Source organism: Physeter macrocephalus, chromosome 12 (assembly GCF_002837175.3).
Source record: "Physeter macrocephalus isolate SW-GA chromosome 12, ASM283717v5, whole genome shotgun sequence".
NCBI classification, from domain to species: domain Eukaryota; kingdom Metazoa; phylum Chordata; class Mammalia; order Artiodactyla; family Physeteridae; genus Physeter; species Physeter macrocephalus.
The window spans coordinates 39,961,058-39,983,590 of NC_041225.1; the positions used below are offsets into that span (position 1 = coordinate 39,961,058).

At 35.9% G+C, this 22,533-nt stretch overlaps 1 protein-coding gene across 3 annotated transcripts in view; it reads right to left on the reverse strand.

The window, feature by feature from the left end:
- Positions 1-22,533, reverse strand: part of WDR35 (WD repeat domain 35) — a 61,620-nt gene that overhangs the window by 18,527 nt on the left and 20,560 nt on the right. For 2 of the 3 annotated variants that reach the window (XM_007107182.4, XM_007107181.4), the window contains exons 10-18: positions 21,135-21,320; positions 18,476-18,508; positions 18,056-18,116; positions 13,333-13,477; positions 10,563-10,632; positions 9,474-9,527; positions 7,463-7,572; positions 6,769-6,979; positions 783-863 (exon numbers count right to left, since the gene is read on the reverse strand). In XM_007107182.4, coding sequence (XP_007107244.2) covers positions 783-863; positions 6,769-6,979; positions 7,463-7,572; positions 9,474-9,527; positions 10,563-10,632; positions 13,333-13,477; positions 18,056-18,116; positions 18,476-18,508; positions 21,135-21,320 — 951 coding nt within the window. The remainder of the gene's footprint in view (positions 1-782; positions 864-6,768; positions 6,980-7,462; positions 7,573-9,473; positions 9,528-10,562; positions 10,633-13,332; positions 13,478-18,055; positions 18,117-18,475; positions 18,509-21,134; positions 21,321-22,533) is intronic. The other variant, XM_007107178.4, reaches the window with a different exon arrangement.

Below are 22,533 nucleotides of genomic sequence, written 5' to 3' on the forward strand. Positions count from 1 at the left end.
GCTCCGGACGCGCAGGCTCAGCGGCCATGGCTCACGGGCCCAGCCGCTCCGCGGCATGTGGGATCTTCCCGGACCGGGGCACGAACCCGTGGCCCCTACATCGGCAGGCGGACTCTCAACCACTGCGCCACTAGGGAAGCCCAACTTCTGGAAATTTAAAATCCACTATTCCAATTCCAAAAAACATATGTAGTACACAGAAAAATAAATATTTTGGATAAAAGGAAGGTAAACTTTCAATACATTCTTAGAGTAAAAAATTTTCAAAGAACGTTCAATGAAGGCCAAAGTAGGGATTCAAAAATCATCTGGAATTCCTTATCTGGAATTAGAAATAGATTATTTTATAAAACCTGAAAAATAAAATAGGAGAACAGTGGACCTCCAAATAAAAAAGTTACACAAATATCCTAGGACAAGAGAAAGACTACAGAAAATTATCAAATATTTCTTCAGTATCTCTGTTATTAATATAAAAATAATGAAAACAACTAACTACCATTTATGAGCTCTCAGTCATAGCACTGGGCTGTTTTTCACTCATTATCTTATAAAATAACAATCCTGTAAGACAGGTACTATTACTAGCCACATTTTATAGAGGTAAAAACAGGCTCATAAACAGGAAAGGAAAAATGAAACTTTAAAAGATGTATAAGTGACAGAGCAGGGCTGGAACTCCTCAATGCATACTCCTAACCAGGACACTACACTGCCTGGTACAAAAATGAATCCCAGTCAAGCCAGCGACAGAAATATAATTGTTTTTTAATAAGAATTACCTTTAATATCTCATCCAAAAGAACAGATTTAATTTCTAAATCCTCAAAATTACAAATATATCCAGAAGACTGAATGGGTTCCTTTAAAGACAAAAACAAATGTTATGTTTAACTGTACAAAATTTTCCTTCTTTACTATATCATGATTTTAACTTTTATTATCAAAATTTTCAAAACAACAAAAAAGGAGAATGTCATTAACACCCATATACACATCATCTAAATAATTATTAACATTTTAGAAATATGCTTCAGTCAATTTTTTGGCTAAGGTATTTTAAAGTAAAGTAAATTTAGACATGACATTTCACCCCTAACTATTTCGTATCTCTAAAACATAAGGATGTTCTCTTACATGGCCCCATTACTATTATCACACCTTAACGTAATCAGTATTAATTCCCTAATAGGATCCAGTGTCAGTTCAAATTTTCTGAATTAATCCAAAAATGGTTTATACAGTTTGATAATTCTTATTAATTCCATGCAACATTAAATTTAATTCTTAATGAAATTGACAAACACTATATTTGTATCTAAGTACATATATCAAAGTCCCATACCATACTGAAAAGTATGTCCTCTCTAACATTAGCCGGAGGGCATCCTTAATAGATTCATTTCCTACATAAGAAGATTTAATTTGCCAACATGGAAACACATGAGCCTGCTATATGTCTGTTTCTTGTCCTAGTGTTATACAGGCTTGTAGAAATAAAGTATGGTAAATGCATATTATAATGTAAAGTAGATGTCCTAAATCCCTAGTAAAAGAAATACACTCCCAATATACTTAATACCTCCAAGAACACTGTAAAAATAATAGGATAACGTTGCCTGATAATGAACATAACTCCAGAATGCAATTTTTAAAAATATGTGAGTGATGTCATAGTGAAATAGAAAGTAACCTAAATCCAAATGAAATAACATATCAAATTTATAACTCTGAAAGTTAGTGCTTCATATATAATAGAAACTACAAAAATTATTATCATGGGAAGACACTAAAAAGATGAAAATAAGAAGTAAATATTGAATCATATTTAGTTTGCATTTAATATGTCTAAGTTTAATAATGAGGCTCTTGTAGGCACATTATATGTGTTTATTGGGTTTTTAAATGTATATTTTCTTTAAAAAGTAGAAATTGACTAAAATTATATGAGAAAATTTTATAAAATCCCTAAATTTCCTCAAAAAAATTATATTACATATAGGCAAACTGTATGCTTTTATGAACAGAAAAAATCAGAATAAAATTTAATTCACAAAAAAAGCACATGTAATGAAATATTTCTTATAAATTATAGGGGCCTTTCATATACTTTATTTTGGTACTACATGTAAACTAAGTGTACCCTTATAAAAAAGTTAATCACTAGAAAATTTTTTATTTTTAGCTAGATAATTTAACAAAGCAAGAGGGTCAAAAGATAAAGTCATAAAAGATGATCTGTGGATAAAAAATAATACCAAAAACAAAGAGAAAAGGAGAAATAGAAGGATAAGGAGAGAGATCGGGCAGCACCAAGATGGCACAGGGAGACCCTGAGCTCAGTTCCTCCCACAAACACACCAAAACTACACCTACATATAGAACAGCTCTCTGTGAGGATGACTTGAAGACTAGCAGAATGGCTCTTCTACAACCAAGGCTGCAGAAAGAAAAAACACACCGAGTCTGGTAGGAGGGGAGGGGAAGTGATCTAGCCAAGACCCACACCCCTAGCAGGCAACCTAGAGACGGAAGGGCTTATCACAAGCATGGGGATCTTCCCTCAGGAGCAAGGGGTTCACAGCCCACACTGAGCACCCCAGCCCTGGGGTCCAGCTCTGGAAAGACAAGCTCCCTTGGCTGATTTTTAAAACCAGTGGGGCTTACCAGAGGGCTGTAAGAAACTGAGACTCTGCTCTTAAAGGATGCAAGCACAGTCTTGTTTGCAGAGGCAGCAGATTGAAAAGTGCCTGGAACCCTGACCCGCCTGCCAAGACTGCACCAGCACAGTCTCCCAGCCTGCACTGGGCTGCAGCTCTAGCACCCCCCACAGAGGTGACAACCACCAATGCACCACGGGAGAACACACAGCATGCACTGGGCCCTGGCTGTAGCCCTTCCGGCTCCGCTCCAGCCCCACCTTCTGCCAAGGCAGCAGCCCCAGAAAGCCCCGGGAGAAGCCCCCACCTGTGCTGGGTTCCAGTTCTAGCCCCCTACTCCCCTCCCCAGCTCCAGCCCATCTATCCAAGGCAACGGCTCCAGCACACCCTAGAAAAAGTCCCGGCCTACACTCACTTCAGAAGCAGCTCTCCTACCAAAGCCACTGGGCACACACAGACTGCATACAGATGTTCTCACATAAGGACACACCTTAAAGGATGGGACAGGTAATTGTTTCACCTAATTTCATAGAGACAAAAAGAGAAAGTAAAACAAAATGAGAAGATAGAGGAATATGTTCCAAATGAAAGAACAACATAAAATCCCAGGGAAAAACCCTCATGAAACAGAAATAAGTAATTTACCTGATAAAAGAGTTCAAAACAATGGTCTTAAGCGTGCTCACCGAACGTGGGAAAAGAATAGAGGAAGACAGTGAGAACTTCAACAAAGAATTAGAAAATATGAAAAAGAACCAATCAGAACTGAAGAATGCAATAACTGAAATGAAAACTACAGGAGAAGGAATCAACAACAGATTAGATGATATAGAAGTATGCATGAGCGACCTGGAAGACAGAATAGTGAAAATCACCAAGAAATAAGAAAATATAGGAAGGGAAAAAAAACTCACTGGTAAAGGCAAATATATAGTATAGGCAGTGGATCAATCACTTTAAAAAGCTAGTATGAAGGTTAAAAAACAAAACATTGTAAAATCAACTATAACTACAATAAACAGTTAAGGGATAGACATAAATATGTAAAATATCCAAAACATAAAACGTGGGGGGGTGAAAAAATGTAGAGCTTTCAAAGTGCAATTGAACTTAAATGACTATCAGTTTAAAACAAATAGATATATGGACATATAAATATAGATATAGATATAGAAATGTCATATATATGAACTTCATGGCAGCCACAAACCAAAAACCTACAATAGGTACACAAAAACAAAGAGACAGGAACCCAAATATAACACTAAAGAAGATCATCAGACCAAAAGGAAAGAGACTAAAAGAAGAAGTAAAGAACAGAGAAGAAATACAGAAACAACCAGAAAACAAGTAACAAAATGGCAATAAGTACCGTACATATCTATCAATAATCACTTTAACTGTAAATGGATTAAATGCTCTAATCGAAAGACATAGTGTGGCTGAATGGATTTAAAAAACAAGACCCATCTATATGCTGCCTACAAGAGACTCACTTCAGAGCTAAAGACACACACAGACTGAAAGTGAAAGGATGGGAAAAGATATTACATGCATAAAAATGAAAAGACAGCTGGGGTAGCAATACTCATATCTGACAAAATAAACTTTAAAACAAAGAAGAGGACTTTAAATCAAGAAGAGGATATGACATTCATAAAGATATATGCACCTAACATAGGATCACCTAAATGTATAAAGCAAATATTAACAGACATAAAGGGAGAAATTGACAGTAATACAATAATATTAGGGAACTTTATTCCCTACTTACATCAATGGAAAGATCATCCAGACAGAAAATCAATTAGAAAACAGTGGCCTTAAATGACATATTAGACCAAATGGACTTAATAGATATCTACAGGACACAAACACAGCAGAATATACATTCTTTTCAAGTGTTCACGGAACATTCTCCAGGATAGATCACGTGCCAGGCCATAAATCAACTGTCAATAAATTTTAGAAGACTGAAAAGATATCAAGCATCTCTTCTGACCACAACAGTATAAAACCAGAAATCAATTATAGTAAGAAAACTGGAAAAAAAACAAACACATGGAAACTAAACAACATCTAAACTAAACTAAAAAAATCAATGGGTCAACAAAGAAATCGAAGAATCAGTACCTTCAGAGGGTCACTGGAGATGAAAATGATCAAGCAGGGAATATCAACATTAAATACCCATTTCCTAATTCTCAAGGAAAATATGCTTTATCAATGAATTAGAATTTTGCACACAAAGGGCACCCTTTTCTCACACATAATCTGAAGAAAGGTCTACAATTTAAGGAAAGGTATGAAACTAGAATTCATAATAACACTCAAACGTATAAAAATGTATTCAGTATTAACCATCAAACAACAGTTTATCTCCTGAATAATAACACAGAATACTATGTCCTAAAGGAGTTCTAGTAAGTTCAGTTTTGAAGAGTATGACCTCACATGCTAGAGGAGGGACTAGCAGAGTAACTAACCAAACAGGGACCACAGGCAGGGTCCTCATGAATGAAAAGAACAGCACACCATGGTTTATAAAGAAATCCAGTCAATGGTAATGTTATAAGAAATTCACCAACCTCTAAATCTAATAGAAATTGAAGTACTTGCCAAGCCAGACAACAAACTCCAAAAATAAATAAATAAAAGGTTGTTCTTTTAAAACTACTTAAGAAACACTTTCCACCAGGCAAAGATTGCCCCTTGGTGCTAGACTGACCATGTGTGCTACACACACATTATGAACAGCCAGGCATAATCCTCTCACTTCCCCAGGCATATGATTCTGGAATTAATACAAGTAGGGCTGAGGATGGAAAAAGGACCCTAACACTCAAAAAGTATTTTACTTCCATCCTCAAGTTTATCCCATGGTTACCTGTCAAATTTCCACACTTGTTTTGTACCAAGGGTCAAATTTTCTTTGAACCCTTGAAAGAAGTCCATGCTTACATAGGTCAAATGCAGCAGCCCTGAATGCCCTTCCTTTGAGCCATTACTCAGGGCCTGAAAATTACAAAGATCCTTAAGACTCCTAAAAGCTTTAACAAAGCCTTTGAGAACAATTTACATCAGGTCATTGACCAACCCAAAGATCCTGAGTAGGGCTCTAACGGGGAAATGTAAAAATAATTTAGGATATTAAAGATGTTTAGTTTACCACTAAATAATTACAGAAGATCTTCAGTAGCTCAGGGGACCCAGCACGTAATTTCTTCCCAAGAAGGAAACTACAGGTCCAAACAAACATCAATTAATGACCTAAAGCATTTATCAAGTCATCTCTTATTATTTCCACTAGTGGAGTATAACAGGAGTATTGAAAATTCCAAATTGAAAATCCACTGATAATTCAAAAATTGTTTAAAAGATTTATCTTCTTAATGATGTTTTGATTAGGCTACCACTCAAATTATTTTGAATTCCCAAACACAACAGCTAACAGCTGATACACAGCAGACTGACAGGAAAATTCTGAGCCTAAAAATCAGCTGATGTGAGCCACAAGTAGAAAATAAAAATATAACTTTAAAATCAGTGAGAAAGCAGCTTTCTGACATCCCAGAGAGAGCAGATTATTATCACAGTCCACATTTGCCTGTTCATAAGATGAGCAGGATAAGAAAGAACATGAATTACTAGGTGATAAAGTTCATGTAAATATACATAAGACAAAGGTAAGCACAGAATAAGCACAGAACAGGCAAAAGAGAATGAAAGGGCAAGGCAATTCCAAAACCACATTTTTGTGGCTGGTTGTTTTAAGCAATTTTGGTAAATAAGACTACTTTATTTGTTTTAAACTTTGACAAGGAAAGAAATAAAGACTATATAGTTAGCGAGCATGGTTCCATGTTTTAAAAAGAATAGATAAATGCTTAGGAAGTGCCTTTCAGTAAAAGTGGAGAATATTTAAAGGATAAATATTAATCCCACTTAAGACCAAATATTTTTAAATTCCACAGAAATGTTTCTATTTATTTTCAGAATTCATGTAGCCAACACCAACAAACTTCTTGAAGAAACAAAGGGGAAATGTCCAGGTTTTGGTATTTGGCTCATTATTTATGTACCGTTAATGCTCATTTCTTGTTTTTACCTCAGGATCCAAGTTTCTGAAAACATACATTCTTGTCTTCTCCATCATTGCAAACAAATCAGGATTATCTTTGGCCCACTTCATATCCCAGACATCTTTTCGCTCCAATTTTAACAACTCGCCAATAACTTGCTGTCCTGTGCTGTCTGTTACCCGAGCATCCAAGTCAAAGAAGGTCAGAACTCCTGAGATGTCTATGATAGCAAGACGACTACAAATAATGAAATTGGAGAAGGGGAAAAAAATTGTAAAAGTACTATCTGCGTTCATGAATATAATTACTTATCACCATTCTTCAAAATAAGTTCATCAGAACCCGGGAATAAGGTAGAAATGGCTTTAAATAAATAACTGGCTTTAAACTAACATTTATAAATTTGATAGAAGACATGGGCTGCTTTCCATTTTGCTTCCTTGTGAAAAAAGTATCCAAAGGGATTAACGCATCCGGTATGCAAAGAATTTTTTAAAAATTACACTAGAATTTCTATATTTTGCCCAATGAGAGAAAGACATCTAGACCCAGTATAGTAAATATAATATTTAAATACAAATATACTATAGTAAAACCACACTGAACTGTAAGACAAGTTTAAAACAAACACAAGTCTTTGCATTTATTACATAAATACCAACAATCCCAATGGATGACTTCTAAGTCTAACATGTACGTGAGGAAAGTTTTCAGACTTACCTGGAGTTGCAATTCAAGGATAACTGGTAGGCTCGACAATTAAGGGAGTATTTTTGAATCAAACCAACATTAGGAAGACTGTATCTCTGAATGGTGCCAGATTCACGACTCTACAGAAAATATTTTTGATTACTAAAGCATATTTACCATAATAATATTATAATTACAACTACAGGTCTCTCTATATGTTCATACATTTGTTTCAAAACCAAAGTGAAGGTGTCATAGTGAATTCTCAGCTCTGATCCTGATCATGTTCTGAGTACAAATTTACCTCATAATTTAATTAAAACCTTTTTAAAGTGGCTGAAGGTGGTCTAATTTTTTTTTCATGCAATATTCAAGAAAGAAGTCGGAAACCTAGCTCTACACAAAGTCTTACATCACAAGGAAGATGTATCTAGGGTTATTTACAGTTGTCTAGGTTAACATTCCGGGTACAGTAAAGGCTAAAATATAAAGCACTTATTGAACTAAATTTCATATATGTGAAAAATCACTATAAGATCACCATAGGAAATAGCTGTTACTGAAAGTCTATGTTTTTATCCTATAGCCATCTATGTGATACCAGTTTGTGGCAAAGGGAGATGATCAGAAAGCAGTGATACAATGAGTACTAGTTTAAATGTGCTTAAAAATAAAACAGAATATAAGTTTCTATGCAACTCTGTGCAAGCCTTAAGGCTGACAGATCAAGAGTTAGAGCAACAGACAGGAGAGAGCTGTGATTTTCAAACCCTGCTGTGCCTCCGGCCATAGCCATGGGGAAAGAGCAGAAGGCTGCACTCAGCCCATCATTCCCTATCCCCTTTCTAATGGGAGTAGCTCTGCCCTCCCAGCATGCTTCTCCAGAGAGGCCTATCAGAAAGGCTGGGGAGGGCAAGAGAGGGGTGAGGAGGGCGGATATTTTTTAATGTACAAAAAGGAGGTATAGGCTTTAAAAGATTATATTGAAGTACACAATAAGATTTTGGTTTTGAAAAAGTGGGTCCTGTGGCTTTAAAAGTTTGAAAAAGGCATGGTTCTAAAAGCTGTTTATATTTCAACAGTGGAAAGTTTTAAACGCAGAAGATACCTTTTCCATTAAAATTTTTGGCTGGTATTAAACTATTTGAGTGTCTCTTATAGGTAGACTCTCATTTAGGAATTAAGTCAATTTTTGTGACGGATTTGACTTGCATGTTTTTTTATTTTTCCTGCAAATGTCAGAAACACAACTAACACAACCAAAAACCTGCTGTATAGCAAAGAATCTAAAAAGAAAACAAGAGACTCCACAGACCTGACTGTAAGACAAACTGCCTTAAGACATATACCAAATTTATTTGGTGAGGAAAAATGAATACTATGTTCTTAAGATTTTTTTCCCCCATAAACTTAGCTAATGTCTAAAGAATGTAACTAGAACTGGAAATATACACACGCAAGGATCTATTTACATAATTTGAATTTAATGACTCTACCAGCATTACTATATTAAACATTTATTTCTAAAATTAATATTTTCAAATGTCAGAGCTCAAGAAAAGGCACAACAACATTGATGCATTGATTTTATTTGAAAAATTCAGCAAAAATTTGCCACAGGCTTCTTTATTTTACTGGCTACCAAGCACAGCTACCTCTTCATTCTAATTCTTATGGAAGCAGCCGAGCCAAAGCACTTTCTCCAATTTGAAAAAGCAGGCCACATAGAGGAGGAAACTTTCCAAGACCTACTACCATCATCCATCTGTCCACATCTGCCAACCTTTACAGGGCTCATTCAACCCAGCCTCAAACTCTCCCCAGCTGGCCACGATTCTACCGCTTTCACAAAGTTATTTTTGGCAAATGATTAACAATTTGTGAGGCAATCTTTAAAACTTTCTTATTTCTTTTGTTGGACTTAGTAAAACTTGAGGTGCCCGCAAGATGATATTCAAATCCAAAACATGTTGCTTTATTCTATTTTTAACAAGTTAAACGATTATTATTCATAGAATAAGTTTTTCTTTTAACAACTTACCACAATCAATGTCTTATCAGATGCAGTTATGGCACAAATTGGATCCCTTGTGCCCTAAAATAAATCAGCGTTACTCTTTAACAAATATTTATTGACTGGCTAATCTGGTACAAAGTAGTATACAATTCACTAAGAAGAATACTGTAACTATATATTTATTAATTTAACCAACATTTACTTACTGAGCACCCACTATATGCCAGACATTGAACTAAGCACTGGAGATACTCGGATAAAATCTTTGCCCTCGGGGATTACTCAGAAGTCTACTGGGAAAGACAGTGGAACCAACACCTAATGACAGTACAGTATGATCAGAGGAGAGGTAAATCACAGGAGTTATAAGTGCACAGAGGGAGGAGCATAAACTTATACCAAAATGGGAAGAGAGACAAAAACTTGAGCTTAGCTGTAAAAGATGAACATTCAGCAAAAGGACCAGCGCGTGCCAAAATAAAGAAGGGGGCAAATGGCATGGCACTGCTACAACCTGGATGGATTATTTTTTTAAGCCAGTCTCAAAAGATGACATGCTATTACATGCTATATGATTCCATTCGTAAAACATTCTCAGAGTGACAAAACTGTAGAGATGGAAACAGATGAGTGATTGCCAGAGGACAAGGATGGGGGTAGAGAGTGGGTGTGAAAATGAAGAAGTAGCACGAGGCAATTCCTTTATGGTGATGAAGTTACGTAAAACTACATGTAAAAACTAGTGAAAACTGAATAGGAATTGGGTCGTAGTCTAGTTCACAGCATCATTACCAATGTCAATTCCCTGATTTTGATATTACACTATAGTTATGTAAGATGTCACCACTGAGGGAAGCTGGGTAAAGAGGTTCTATGTGCTATTTTTGCAACTTCCTGTGAGCCTATGATCATGTCAAAATAAACTATTTTTCAAAATCAAAAGAAGAAAAAACAGATCTAGAAAAATTTGAATTAGAATAGAAATTTTTAAAAGAATTACCAGAATAAAACGCTATTCGTTGGAAACAAATTTTTTTCAGGTCTCAGAATAAAATTACAGTATTTCCAAATCTATGGATATTAACATTTGCTGGCAATAATAAAATCACCTACTTGAATGGCTTTACTATAATCAAGCACACCATCCACTGATCCAGAAGGAGTATCATCAACATGATAAATTCTGAAAAAAAAATTTTAATTTCAATGATAGTATAAGTAAGGTTTATACTATTTCATGATCTCTAGAACAATTAAAAGATTAGATGACACCGATGAATACTGTTATTTAATATTACTGTCCTGATTATTTTAAAGAGTTCTTGACACAGCTCAATCTTACAAAGGCAGAAACTACCTACCATGTGTTTACTAGTTATGCAAGTGCCGTGTTCCTGAGAGCTATGCCAAAAATATATCTGGACACTGAATCATACATTTCCAATGAATTTCGGTAAGCCCCAAGAGATATCTTCCCTTACTCTCCCAATGAACATCAGTCAGGAACAACTTCTAAAGCACCAAGTTTCTCTGTTGTTTCTCCATAATTTCCCTTCTGACGATATGCTTAATAAAGGTAAAACTTAAGTGTACTTGGGAAGCTCTAATTAATGGAATTCTTGTTCTGAAGTAAAGAACCCTCCCCTATGCCTACTGTGTTATGAAGATGCACCACTTCTGGTGTACCATCTCTCGGATACCTTTACTGTAACACTTATTCACACCACAGTATTGCTGCTAGTTTCCTTGTCTCTCCCACTAGACGGTGATTTTCCTAGAGGCAAAGACTACATCTCCAGTGCCTGCCACACATTGTCAGGCGCTCTATAATGTCTGCGGAAGAAAACATTAGAATGAATGGAGGTGAACAGAGAAGACACATCATTGAATAGCTATGAGGCCCTGGGCAAGTTATTTAACTTCTCTGAACCTCAAATTCTTCATCTTTAAAAGAAGGCTAACAAGTCCCCCTTTGCAGGGTTTTTGAAAGGCATAAATAAAATGATGTTTGCAAAGCACATATGCACAGAGCCTGATACATAAAAGGAGTTCAAGACGTTGCAGCTGTAGTATAATCACAGGAAAATTAAGCCATTTTCCATCTTTAAAATATCATGAAATTTTATCATTGTTAAATTGAAATCATATTTGTACTTTCACCAATATAATAAGGAGATCAAATGTTAAATAAATTTTAAAGAAATGTATTAAATACAGAAAGGTATACTAATTTAGAGGTACCATGTTTCTGCTTTCTAATACATTTTTATTAAGTACATACAGTCAATATTTCTACTTAGTTATCACAAAATAAAAGTCAAAGGTTAGAATAGGAGGTCTCTCAAGACATCATTTGACCCAAATCCCTTTCTTAAAACAAGTAGGGTACTACAAGAAAAGCCAATCTGAGTAAAGGGGCTCAGAGCCAGATAAACCTGGCATTGTGTCCCACCTCCTCTTATCAGCTGGGAACCTCTGGCAAATAATTTACGCCGTGTGTCTCAGTTTCCTCCTGTGAAACAGGAATAATACGAGTACTGACTAGACTTCCCAGTGTCCGGCACACAAGAAGTACTCCATCAATGTTGGTTCCTATTAACATCATCAACGGTATTTTACAGATGACGAAACTGAAGTTCAGAGAGAACTGGCCCAAAGTCATTAAAACTAGTAAGTATACCCCAGACAGAAATATAAGGAAATGATGCCTTCTTTATTTAAACAGAAGCCCGAATCTCTTTAGCTGGTTCACAGAGCACAGTCACTCCATGGAGAGGCTAGACTTTTCCTGCCCCAACCTTGTCCTAAGATCCACCTTCTCCCCACAGACTGCAGGTCTCTTGCTACTAGTGCTACCACTGCCACATGCTGTCCTCAAAGAGGCCAAAGGTTCTTCCCACTGGGTCTTTCAGAACTACAGAGAATACAAGATACAGTATTTTTCCACTTCATTTTTTTCCTGCTTCCACATGAATTCAGGTATCCAAAATACTTTTACTGGGGTTATATCACCTACCTTAGTACACGAGTGAGTCTTAAATGGAGGGGAAGATTGCATTAAGATCTCAAGTATGTGTGAAGGAAAATGATTTGAAAAAAGCAACCTGAGATTTCTGACATGACTCCCCGCTGCCTACACCACCAACACAGGCCTGTGCCCTCATTAACAATCATTAGGTTAAAATTACTCAACCAAATGCTTTGCTTAAAGCCTTAGGATAACAACAAAAGGGCAGCAAACATGGAATATCACTAACAGAGACACTATAACTTACAAAACACAGTAAATGCACTGCTATACTTATTATAAAGAATCCCTCCATCCTGGCTCCTAATTTCTCCACGTGGTAGAGTCATCTTTACCCCCAGTTATCAGAAATAGTTCCAACCCCAAAACCGCTGGAATCCAGGGCAAGACAAAGAAGGCAAGTGACCAATTCTCCCCACCTAGAGACCTCCTCCATATCTGTGTCTAAGGACCTGCCTCTCCTGTGATGATTATGATACTAGAATCACCCCACCGTCCTGGAAAGACCTCTACCTCTAACCCATAGGAATGAAGTTTTGGTTAGACAATCATATGTCAGTGTAGCATTATAACTCTAATACGGCAAGAGTAGGTAAGTGAGAATAGCCATCCCTTATAAAAACATAGGTTTCCAGTCTTTAACTCTAAAGGCTTTTCTTTTGTTACACCATGCTACTGCTCTTTTATTTTGATAAATTTAAACACATAAATCTGAAAGATATTCAAATTAATGGAAAATTATTTCTAGTAATCAAAACAATTTACAGTTCTCAAGCATGACAATTTGTAAATAGCTACGTCTGATTTAAATGCGATATGGTTGAGCTACTAAAAAATGTTCATCAAAAGATATACCTTTCTCTCCCTTCTTTTCGAGACCGGGTGATCTGATTAATTTCCAATGCTGTGAGCTTCTTTGCCACACGATACTGCCAGGTGTAAAATGCTTCTTTTGAAGCTGCTATCACATGGGTTTTGGTCATTGTAACAAACAATGGTACTATTAAAAAGAACATTAAGGCAATTAGGTTACAATTAGACAGAACCACAAAATGTGCTGCAAAAGACTTCAGTGATCACTGTGTCCAACCTCGCATCTTGTAGACAATATACCCTAAAAACAGTCTGAGAACTCAGAAGAGTCCAAAGTTTGTAGGACCATACAGAAATATCAACTCAAAATGAATCAGACGTAAGTATAGAACTCTTAGAAGAAAACTTATGTGTAAATCTATGTGACATTGGGTTAGGCAATGATTTCTTAAATATGACACCAAAACCGCAAGCAAGAAAAGAAAAAGTAGATAAACTGGACTTCATCAAAATTAAAAACATTTGTGCTTCAAAGGACAGCATCAAAAAAGTGAAAAAACAATCCACAAATGGAAGAAAATATTTGAAAATCATGTACCTGATAGGGAATTACATCTAGAATGTATAAACAACACTTGTAACTCAATAATAAAAAGACAAATAGCCCAATTTAAAACTGGGCAAAGCATCTGAGCAGACATTTTTCCAATGAAGATATACAAATGGCTACTAAGCAAATGAAAAGATGCTCAACATTATTAGCCACCAGGCAAATGCAAATCAAAATCACAATGAGATAACACTTCACACCTACTAGCATGGCTAGAATCAAGAAGTCAGACAATAATGAGTATTTGCAAAAATGTGGAGAAATGGTAGGAATGTAAAGTGGTGCATCCACTTTGAAAAACAGCTCGGTAGTTCTTCAAAATGTTAAATATATCAATAGAATTACCACATGCCCTAGCAATTCCACTCCTAGGAATATACCCAAGAGAAATGAAAACATATGTCTACACAAAAACTCATACACAAATATTCATAACAGCATTCATGAGAGTCAAAAAAATAGAAGCAGCCCAAATGTCCAAATGGATAAATAAAATCCCACTAGTTCCTCCCCTCCCCACTAGCATTACTGCTTGGTTCAGGCCTTTATCCTTCCCTCTGATCTCATATGTCTTATATTTCCTCATTAATTTAGAAAATGAAATTCTCCAAAGTTCCTTCTAATTTAGGAATATAGTCTCTTAAACATATTTTTCATCTGTTCCATTTCTTAGAGAATATTTAATTAAATTCCTACTGTGTACCCTCTGATGAAGTAGTCTCATCAAATCCATGTTACAGATAAAGAAACAGAAACAGAGGATTAAAGATGTAAAATAACTTGCCCAAGGTCACAAACAAAATAAACAATATAAAATTAAACACACACATTCACAAAAATATAGAAAAACAAAAAACTCTTTCATAAAAGATCATTTTAGTAGCTAATTTCTAAATTCACAATTAAAATGGTACAAAACATATTGTTCTAGTCAAAACTACTGTACAAAGTAATCATTAATACAGTCAGAATAAAGGAACAGTGTTAATAACAGCTACCATTTATGGAGTTCTGGCCACAGTCCAAATAAAGGACATTTAGGGCAGTGAGAGACTTAGGAACTAAACAAAGAATTAGAAACTAGACTGATGGTATAGTGTTAACTGAACAGATTAACAAGTCGAGATTCAAACGCAAGAATTTTTATATGCTAAATAAATAACTCAGTATAGTTGAATCACATTAAAAAGTTTTTTTTCATTACAGATGTCAAGATTTCTCTCTTCAAAATGTGTGCCACTACCAAACTCTAGAGGGAGTGAGAAGCCTTCCTGTAGGGAACAGCTGGTTGGAAGGCAGTCCTGAGAATGGTGGCAGAGCCCGATTCAGGGGGAGCCCTGAGTGGAACCAATAAGCAGGCCAGGCCTAGGCTTTGCTGAGCTTTTGCTGATCCCATCTGCACTAAATCATAAGACATTTGCTAAATATTCAGTAAATTCTACCATAGGCACTCTGATGCTGGTAACTATTATGCCTTTAGTGTGATGTGAATTTCTCTATTCAAAATGTGTGCCACTACCAAACTCTAGAGGGAGTGAGAAGCCTTCCTGTAGGGAACAGCTGGTTGGAAGGCAGTCCTGAGAATGGTGGCAGAGCCCGATTCAGGGGGAGCCCTGAGTGGAACCAATAAGCAGGCCAGGCCTAGGCTTTGCTGAGCTTTTGCTGATCCCATCTGCACTAAATCATAAGACATTTGCTAAATATTCAGTAAATTCTACCATAGGCACTCTGATGCTGGTAACTATTATGCCTTTAGTGTGATGTGAAGTAAGTTCACACACCTTAACTGCTTTCTAATAAAATAGTTTTTCCTAAGCATATAAAAGCATTTTTCTAACCAATGTTTAGCTACAATTATAAATTATACTCATGTTTCCTTTTTTTTTTTTTGATGCATCCTAAATAATCACAAGTTTATTATCAGCCTAAGCATAAATGAGGTACCTGTCTAAGGGAACACACTGAATTCAGGGAGAGACTGGCTCTGACTGAGGAAACCAGTAAGCCTTCTAAAAGCAGGTCACCTCTGAGCTGGATCATCAAACATGACAATGAACATGAGTCCCAACAGATCCTCCCCTGCACACAGCAGGGGAGCAATTGTCACTGTTCAATAGACTAACTATATTTTAATTATCTGTTTAGACATTCTACAGGAAATGTCAGAGTTAATTTCTTATCACTCCCAGTACCCAGTACAGTACCTGAAACAGTATATACTCATTGATGGTTTGCTAAATAAATAGATTTTATTTTAAATATTTTCATACATTCAATAAACATTTGCTATGGGGCAAGCACAGCGTTAGGCAGTGGGGATACAGAAATTAATAAACATAGTTAGATCTTTAAGAAGCTCAAAATCTTGGAGGGAAGGTAGATAAGAAAATCAATAATCACAGTGCAGAGTAAGTACTTTGGATAGAAGCACACCAAAGGTATACTGCGGGCTCAAAGGAAGAGGCCCCCAAAATGGTACCTAACTCTTACATGTACAGTACAACAGAGCCTCACAAACTAAACTTCTGTAATAATTCATAATGTTCTTTTTAAAAGCTTCTCTAGAGATTTTCAGGAAGAGCAGATGACAAATCATGTTTCTAGAACAATATCAGTTGTATACTTTTTTTGCTTTAGCCTCCAGTCCTCATGAAAATTTGGCATAGAAACTTAAAACAGGAATTTTACAGGATATGTGTGAAGCAAAAATGTTGAATCTCTGGCTGAGTTTACTGCAGACCAGTGAAAGAACTGTTTGTTAAAATTTCAGCCAGTGAGACGGCAAAAAAAAAAGCTTCAAGACTCAAAAATACAAATAATCATGCCCTCAAGCATTTGCCATTTTATGAAGGTAAAGGATTTACATCTGGCTTTATTAAAACATAGACTGCATGTGATTACAATTACTTTGAGGCTAACCCTATCATCATTATGATATTATGTTAAAACTTTTGATATTAAAAGAAAAAGCATATAATCTGAAGACTGACAGAATTCATCCCTTAGATTTAAGACTATTATATTTCTAATAAATAGAAGATATTCATGTGATAAGTATAATAATGTTAAGCTAAGGAATATTAACATTAACAAAGAACACTAACATTTATGTACATATATAAATATATAGAGAGAAACATTCAGACATACCTAACACTGAACATAAAACAAGAAGTTGAAAAGTTTCAATGTTTAAAAGTGAGTTACCAAGACCCTAAACATAGAGTATAAAATCTTTGAGGCCAGTAAGTATTCTTCACATTTGCTTGTATCACCCAAAGACCTTAGCAAAATACTTAGAAGGCACACTTTAACATTTAATTGTTAAGGCTGAATGTGAAATCTAAAAACAAAAGAGACTAGTCCTCAGATTCAGAAAATAATTCAATGGGTTTTCAATTTTTGAAACCCACTATTTTTTCTAACACCATATCCAATAAACTAACAAACACTTTAAAAGAAAATCATTATTTTGGAAGTTATAGTGAAATGGCAACAAAATATTTGGTAACAATTTTTGACAAAATACTAAGAATAAGACTTGGAATTTTTTATGGTTACCTTCATAGCTACTGGATAGAGGGAAGGGTAAATCTAAAGAAACAAATGTCTTCTGAAAACAAAAAAGTCAGGAATTTTTTTAAGTTGTCCCTATTAATAAACTAATTTCATCAGAAAAATCTGGACAGGGCAAACTCACTTTGACAAGCAGCTAAAGTGTTTTTTATGGAAGCAAGGTACTTGGCAGTTTATTAATAATAAAAGTGGTTTCACGGCAAAATTCTTTCTATAATCCTCAGTATATTACATACTAATCATTACAATGGATACCAATTCTCATACAATTATATTTCCCATTTAAAGCAAATGATGGCAGTATAGCAGTGGTGAGATTATTGTGAATTTTAGATAGAGTAAACTTAAAAGTTATTGTATTAAGCAGGATCCTTCTGAGAGTGAAATGGGGCATTACTAATAATTTTACCATGACAACAAGCATAGACTGGTACTGAACCTGAACCTGGCAAACCAGAAAGTATGTTCATCCTTGTTTTAGAGAATACCATTCTAATTAATAATACCATTGTTACATTTTAAAATTAGTTTACAAATAAGACTTGATTAAAGAGGGAGTAAATATTAACATTTCCTTACCAAGATCAATGTATTTGGGATCCAGAGGTGTGCCGATAGAATTACAAAGAACTAGCACAAACTGTGAACAAATAAAACAGAAAGTATCAAAACTCCTGCTTATGTACTGTAAAAGAAATAATGCTTAACATACCATGCTTATCTCTTTTTCAAGTATCACTAACATGGAAAGAATTGATAAAATTAAATACAAAGAACAGCAAAGATAATCTACAGCACAAAAGTAAAGAAATATGAACTAAAATTAAACTAAGGCTGATTTCTCAATATAGTGGAACACTGGTTTTTAAGAGACCATTTAAGAAACACAAGTACACTGGCTACTTTCCATTTTTATACTTCTAAAATTCCTGGTCTGCTATAACCTCAAAACTCATCTTTATCCTATAAGCAGCTATGTAAGAGCTAACAATTTGTTACCGTTGCACCAAATGTTTCCATCTCGGTCTCCTCCTTCGAAGCAATATATAAATGACATGAGAAATTCAGAAAAATTCAGTTAATTCAGAAAAAAACATAACCCAACCCAATGAAAATAACTTAAAATTCCCAGTGGTTAACACATACACAATTATCAATGATTAATATTAGGAAAAATAATCGAACATAATGCACACTTTACATCAGATTACTCTAATGATAATTTCACTTTTTTGCTGTTAGTCACCTTCTCTATATCTAGTACTAAGAATAATATTTTACATAGATGTTTTCCTGATTAGAATAATAATTTCAAATAAACCAATTCTCAATGTACTATTTATACAGACTTCTTCTTTTCTCAGTATCTCAAGTAAAACTTGTTTAATTTCATAAACGTAAACTAAATGATAAAAATTACAGTAAAATATCATAATGTACTCTTCCACTACTTAAAACAAGCTTATTTGCTGCCACAAAATACAAATGTTTTACATACTTATTATTCACATGCTCAGAGCTGAAAGACTCAAATGAGACATCTTACTAAAAAGAGAAGTCCCCCAACTTCCCATTTCTTGCTCCCTAGAGTAATTACTTTCCGCTCCTGTAATTCATTCTTTTGCCATTTACCTCCACAAATGTAAGTAACATGTTTACAATGCTACTTCGTGTTCTGTTTTGTTTCAATTCAGGACATCATGTAACCATGACTTTCACGCCTCCTTCCCAGCCCCCCATTACACAGGAGCACATTCCCATCACTCCGTCTTTCCACTACAGTCTTGTTAAATCAGAATTTAAGTTTTAAAATGTTATTATGGTTCAATTTTTAAACAATTTTAATTTTTTAAAAAATCTAGTGAATACATCGTTTTGACTCTAAATGCTATTCACAGCTGAGGCAAGTATAACATGATTTATTTTCCTTTCAAGCATATTTTAAAGCTTTCCCTGGCGTGGATAATTGCCTTTATTTTTTTCTCTTTGCTTAGTTTTCTCTGTGTTTATTACTAACTCAAGTCCCCAGTTGTCTCCCAGTTATCTATGTCTCCGCTCAGGAGGTCAACCACATTAACTATTCTACTAATTTCATCTTGAATTTCTTTTGGAGCCACCTGGGCTGCTCTCGTTTGATGACTCACTCCCTAGGCATGTGCACAGCTACCAGCTAGTACCACTCCACACCACTGTTGTCAGGTTACCTTGTTTCTTCCTCTTTCTTAGTTTATTCTTCGTTTTGGTAAACCATATCCCGAAGTAACTTCCTAAGTTAAGAAAGCTTGGAAGGTAAAATTTTGGTGATCTCGTACATCTAAAAATGTCTTTATTCTACCCTCATATTTAATGAATAGTTTGCTTAAGGTATGGAATTCAAGGTGGGAAATCATTTTCCCTCAGAATTTTGAAAGCAATTCTCCAAAGTATTGAGGTTGACAAGTCGAATGCCATTATGATACCTGATCCCATGAAATCTGTTCTGGAACCAAGTGGGAAATGAAGACTGCGGTAACATTAATTTAACTGGCCTGTTTTCAGCAAGAGTTCCTCACCCTTCCCTGTGCTTGGTGCCCTTCAGTGCAGGGACTCTATATCCTCTCTGGAGGGTAAACCAGTCTCCCTCGTGGTTAGAAGGGCAGCTGCCCACAGGCTCAGTACAGGGAGGGAATCTAGAAATCTGCTCCTTTATATGACCCTTTTCCTTTTTCCCAAAGTATTCTCCTGCCTGCATAATCTCTGGTACTTCCAAATCGCTTTTCTGTTCACTTCTTTCTCCTACCAGGTATCACCACCAAGTCCTGTGTTTCTGGGATTCTGTGATGTAAACTCGTTGCTTCTTTCCTTTCTCCACTGATGGCTGAGGGTTCCATTTTCTTGGGTCTGCTAGGGTAATTACCACTAATCTCCCTACTCTCTAAACTCCAAAATTATGTTGCTCTTTCCTCTCCCTTTCTGATCCCTATGGGCTTATAGCTTTTTAAAAAATACCTTTCCTGTTGTTTCAGTGAGTTTCAGGAGAGAACAGAGCCAAATGTGGCTGTTCAAATGGCCACCTTAAACTAAAAATTCTATACTTTTTAATGGGATAAAATAATTTATAACACAGCCAAAGACATTGGTAGGCCTTTTTTGAAAATTTTGCATACTTTTGCAAATATTTAAATTGTTAGCAGACTTTTTTAAAGGGTATTATTCATATTATTCATTGTATGTTATGAGACATTGACTTTTAAAGCAATATAAGTCCACATAAAAGTACATTTCTGCATGTCAAAGCTACCCAAATTGTTATAAATGGCCATTGTTACATAATTTCTTGAGCATTTGTACTAGACATCTGATTATTCATTTCTACTTATGGAATTTTAAATTGGAAAAGAATTGTGGTATTTTAAATATATTTCAGAGACAAAGAGCTTCAGTTCCGGTCAATATAAACTGCCAATGGATTAACTAATTGGAGAAAAAAATCAGGGGACACAGAACCAATGGAGTCATATAACTTTCCAAACAGAGGTCTAGACAGACATGGCCAATAAACCCAATACTTTGCTGTATCTGCCAGTACAGAGGCCATGCTTGAGAAGACAGAGAACTATAGCCCAATTCCGCCAAGTAGTTAACCCATCTAAGTTTTAAGATATCAAGGAACACCTACCTGAGGATGATTTTCATCAGCTTTTGTAGCCAAAATGCAGAAATCTCCACAAGTAGTAATAGAAATGAGACTCTTCACATACTTAACATATTTCTCGTTGTTTTTTGTATCCCAAAATATAACACAGTACTCTGGACGATCAGGTCTGGTATAAGCGTAAACTACAGTGTTTGAGCAATAACCCCACTAGGAAGAAAGGAAGAAGGAAAGGGAGGGAATAGAAGGAGGGAGGGAAGAGAGAGAGAGAGAGAGAGGAAGGAAGGAGAGAGAGAGAGAGAGAAAGAAAGAAAAAGAGAGAGAGAGAGAAAGAAAAAGAGAAAGAAAAAGCAAGCAATTAACATTGGGAAAGTCATATTATTATATTTTTATATTTTTCCCCTAGAAATACTGCAGATATGTGGTTTATCAGTGCTGATAAAATAAATTCTTTAGAAATGGAAGAGAGAAGGACTGAATATTCAGCTTAATCTCTTTTCTCACTAAAATAACAAATCTAAAAGTAATAAAGACGGTTTAAAAAAAATGTACTGCAAAAATAAATTTGGTTTAACTTTCCTTATTTTAATTTGTAAGAGTTAAGCTTCAGTGGTGAAAATTTCAGATTTTTCAATAGTCAATAACAGCTGCTTCGGGGACAACAGCAAGAGAGATCCCTGCCGAAGTTCAATTCTGAGTCCTGAAGCCAAAATTCAGAAATAGCGGCTTTGCCTTTTTTCTCCCATCCACTTTTTTTATATTTGTTTTTATCAGAGTAACATATGCACATAGTTTATAGTCAAATAATTCTACATGGCTTATTTAACACAAAAACAAAATGCAGGACCCCCCTGCCTAATTTCCTCCTTGGGGCAGCCATTTACCACTATTTTAGCTGTAACTGTTTTGGTACTGATTTCCATATCACATGTGGATTGATTACAGAACTTTGAGCTTTCCTTCTCCCAACAAATTTATATGTAATTTTGAATAAATCAATATTCAGTGTCTACATTATTAACACTGTGTTTACTCTTCTTTTTTGCGGTGGGGAGGGGCTGTGCTGTGGGGCAGGTGAGATCCCAGCTCCCCGACCAGGGATCGAACCCACGCCCTGCCACAGTGGAAGCACAGAGTCCCAACCACTGGACCACCAGGGCAGTCTCCAGTGTTTACTCGTCAAAGTAATACGGTGATTACTTTTTGTTTGTTTTTTGTTGTTTTTTTTTGCGGTACGCGGGCCTCTCACTGTTGTGGCCTCTCCCGTTGCAGAGCACAGGCTCCGGACGCGCAGGCTCAGAGGCCATGGCTCACGGGCCCAGCCGCTCCGCGGCATGTGGGGTGCTCCCAGACCGGGGCTCGAACCCGTGTCCCCTGCATCAGCAGGAGAATTCTCAACCACTGCGCCACCAGGGAAGCCCCA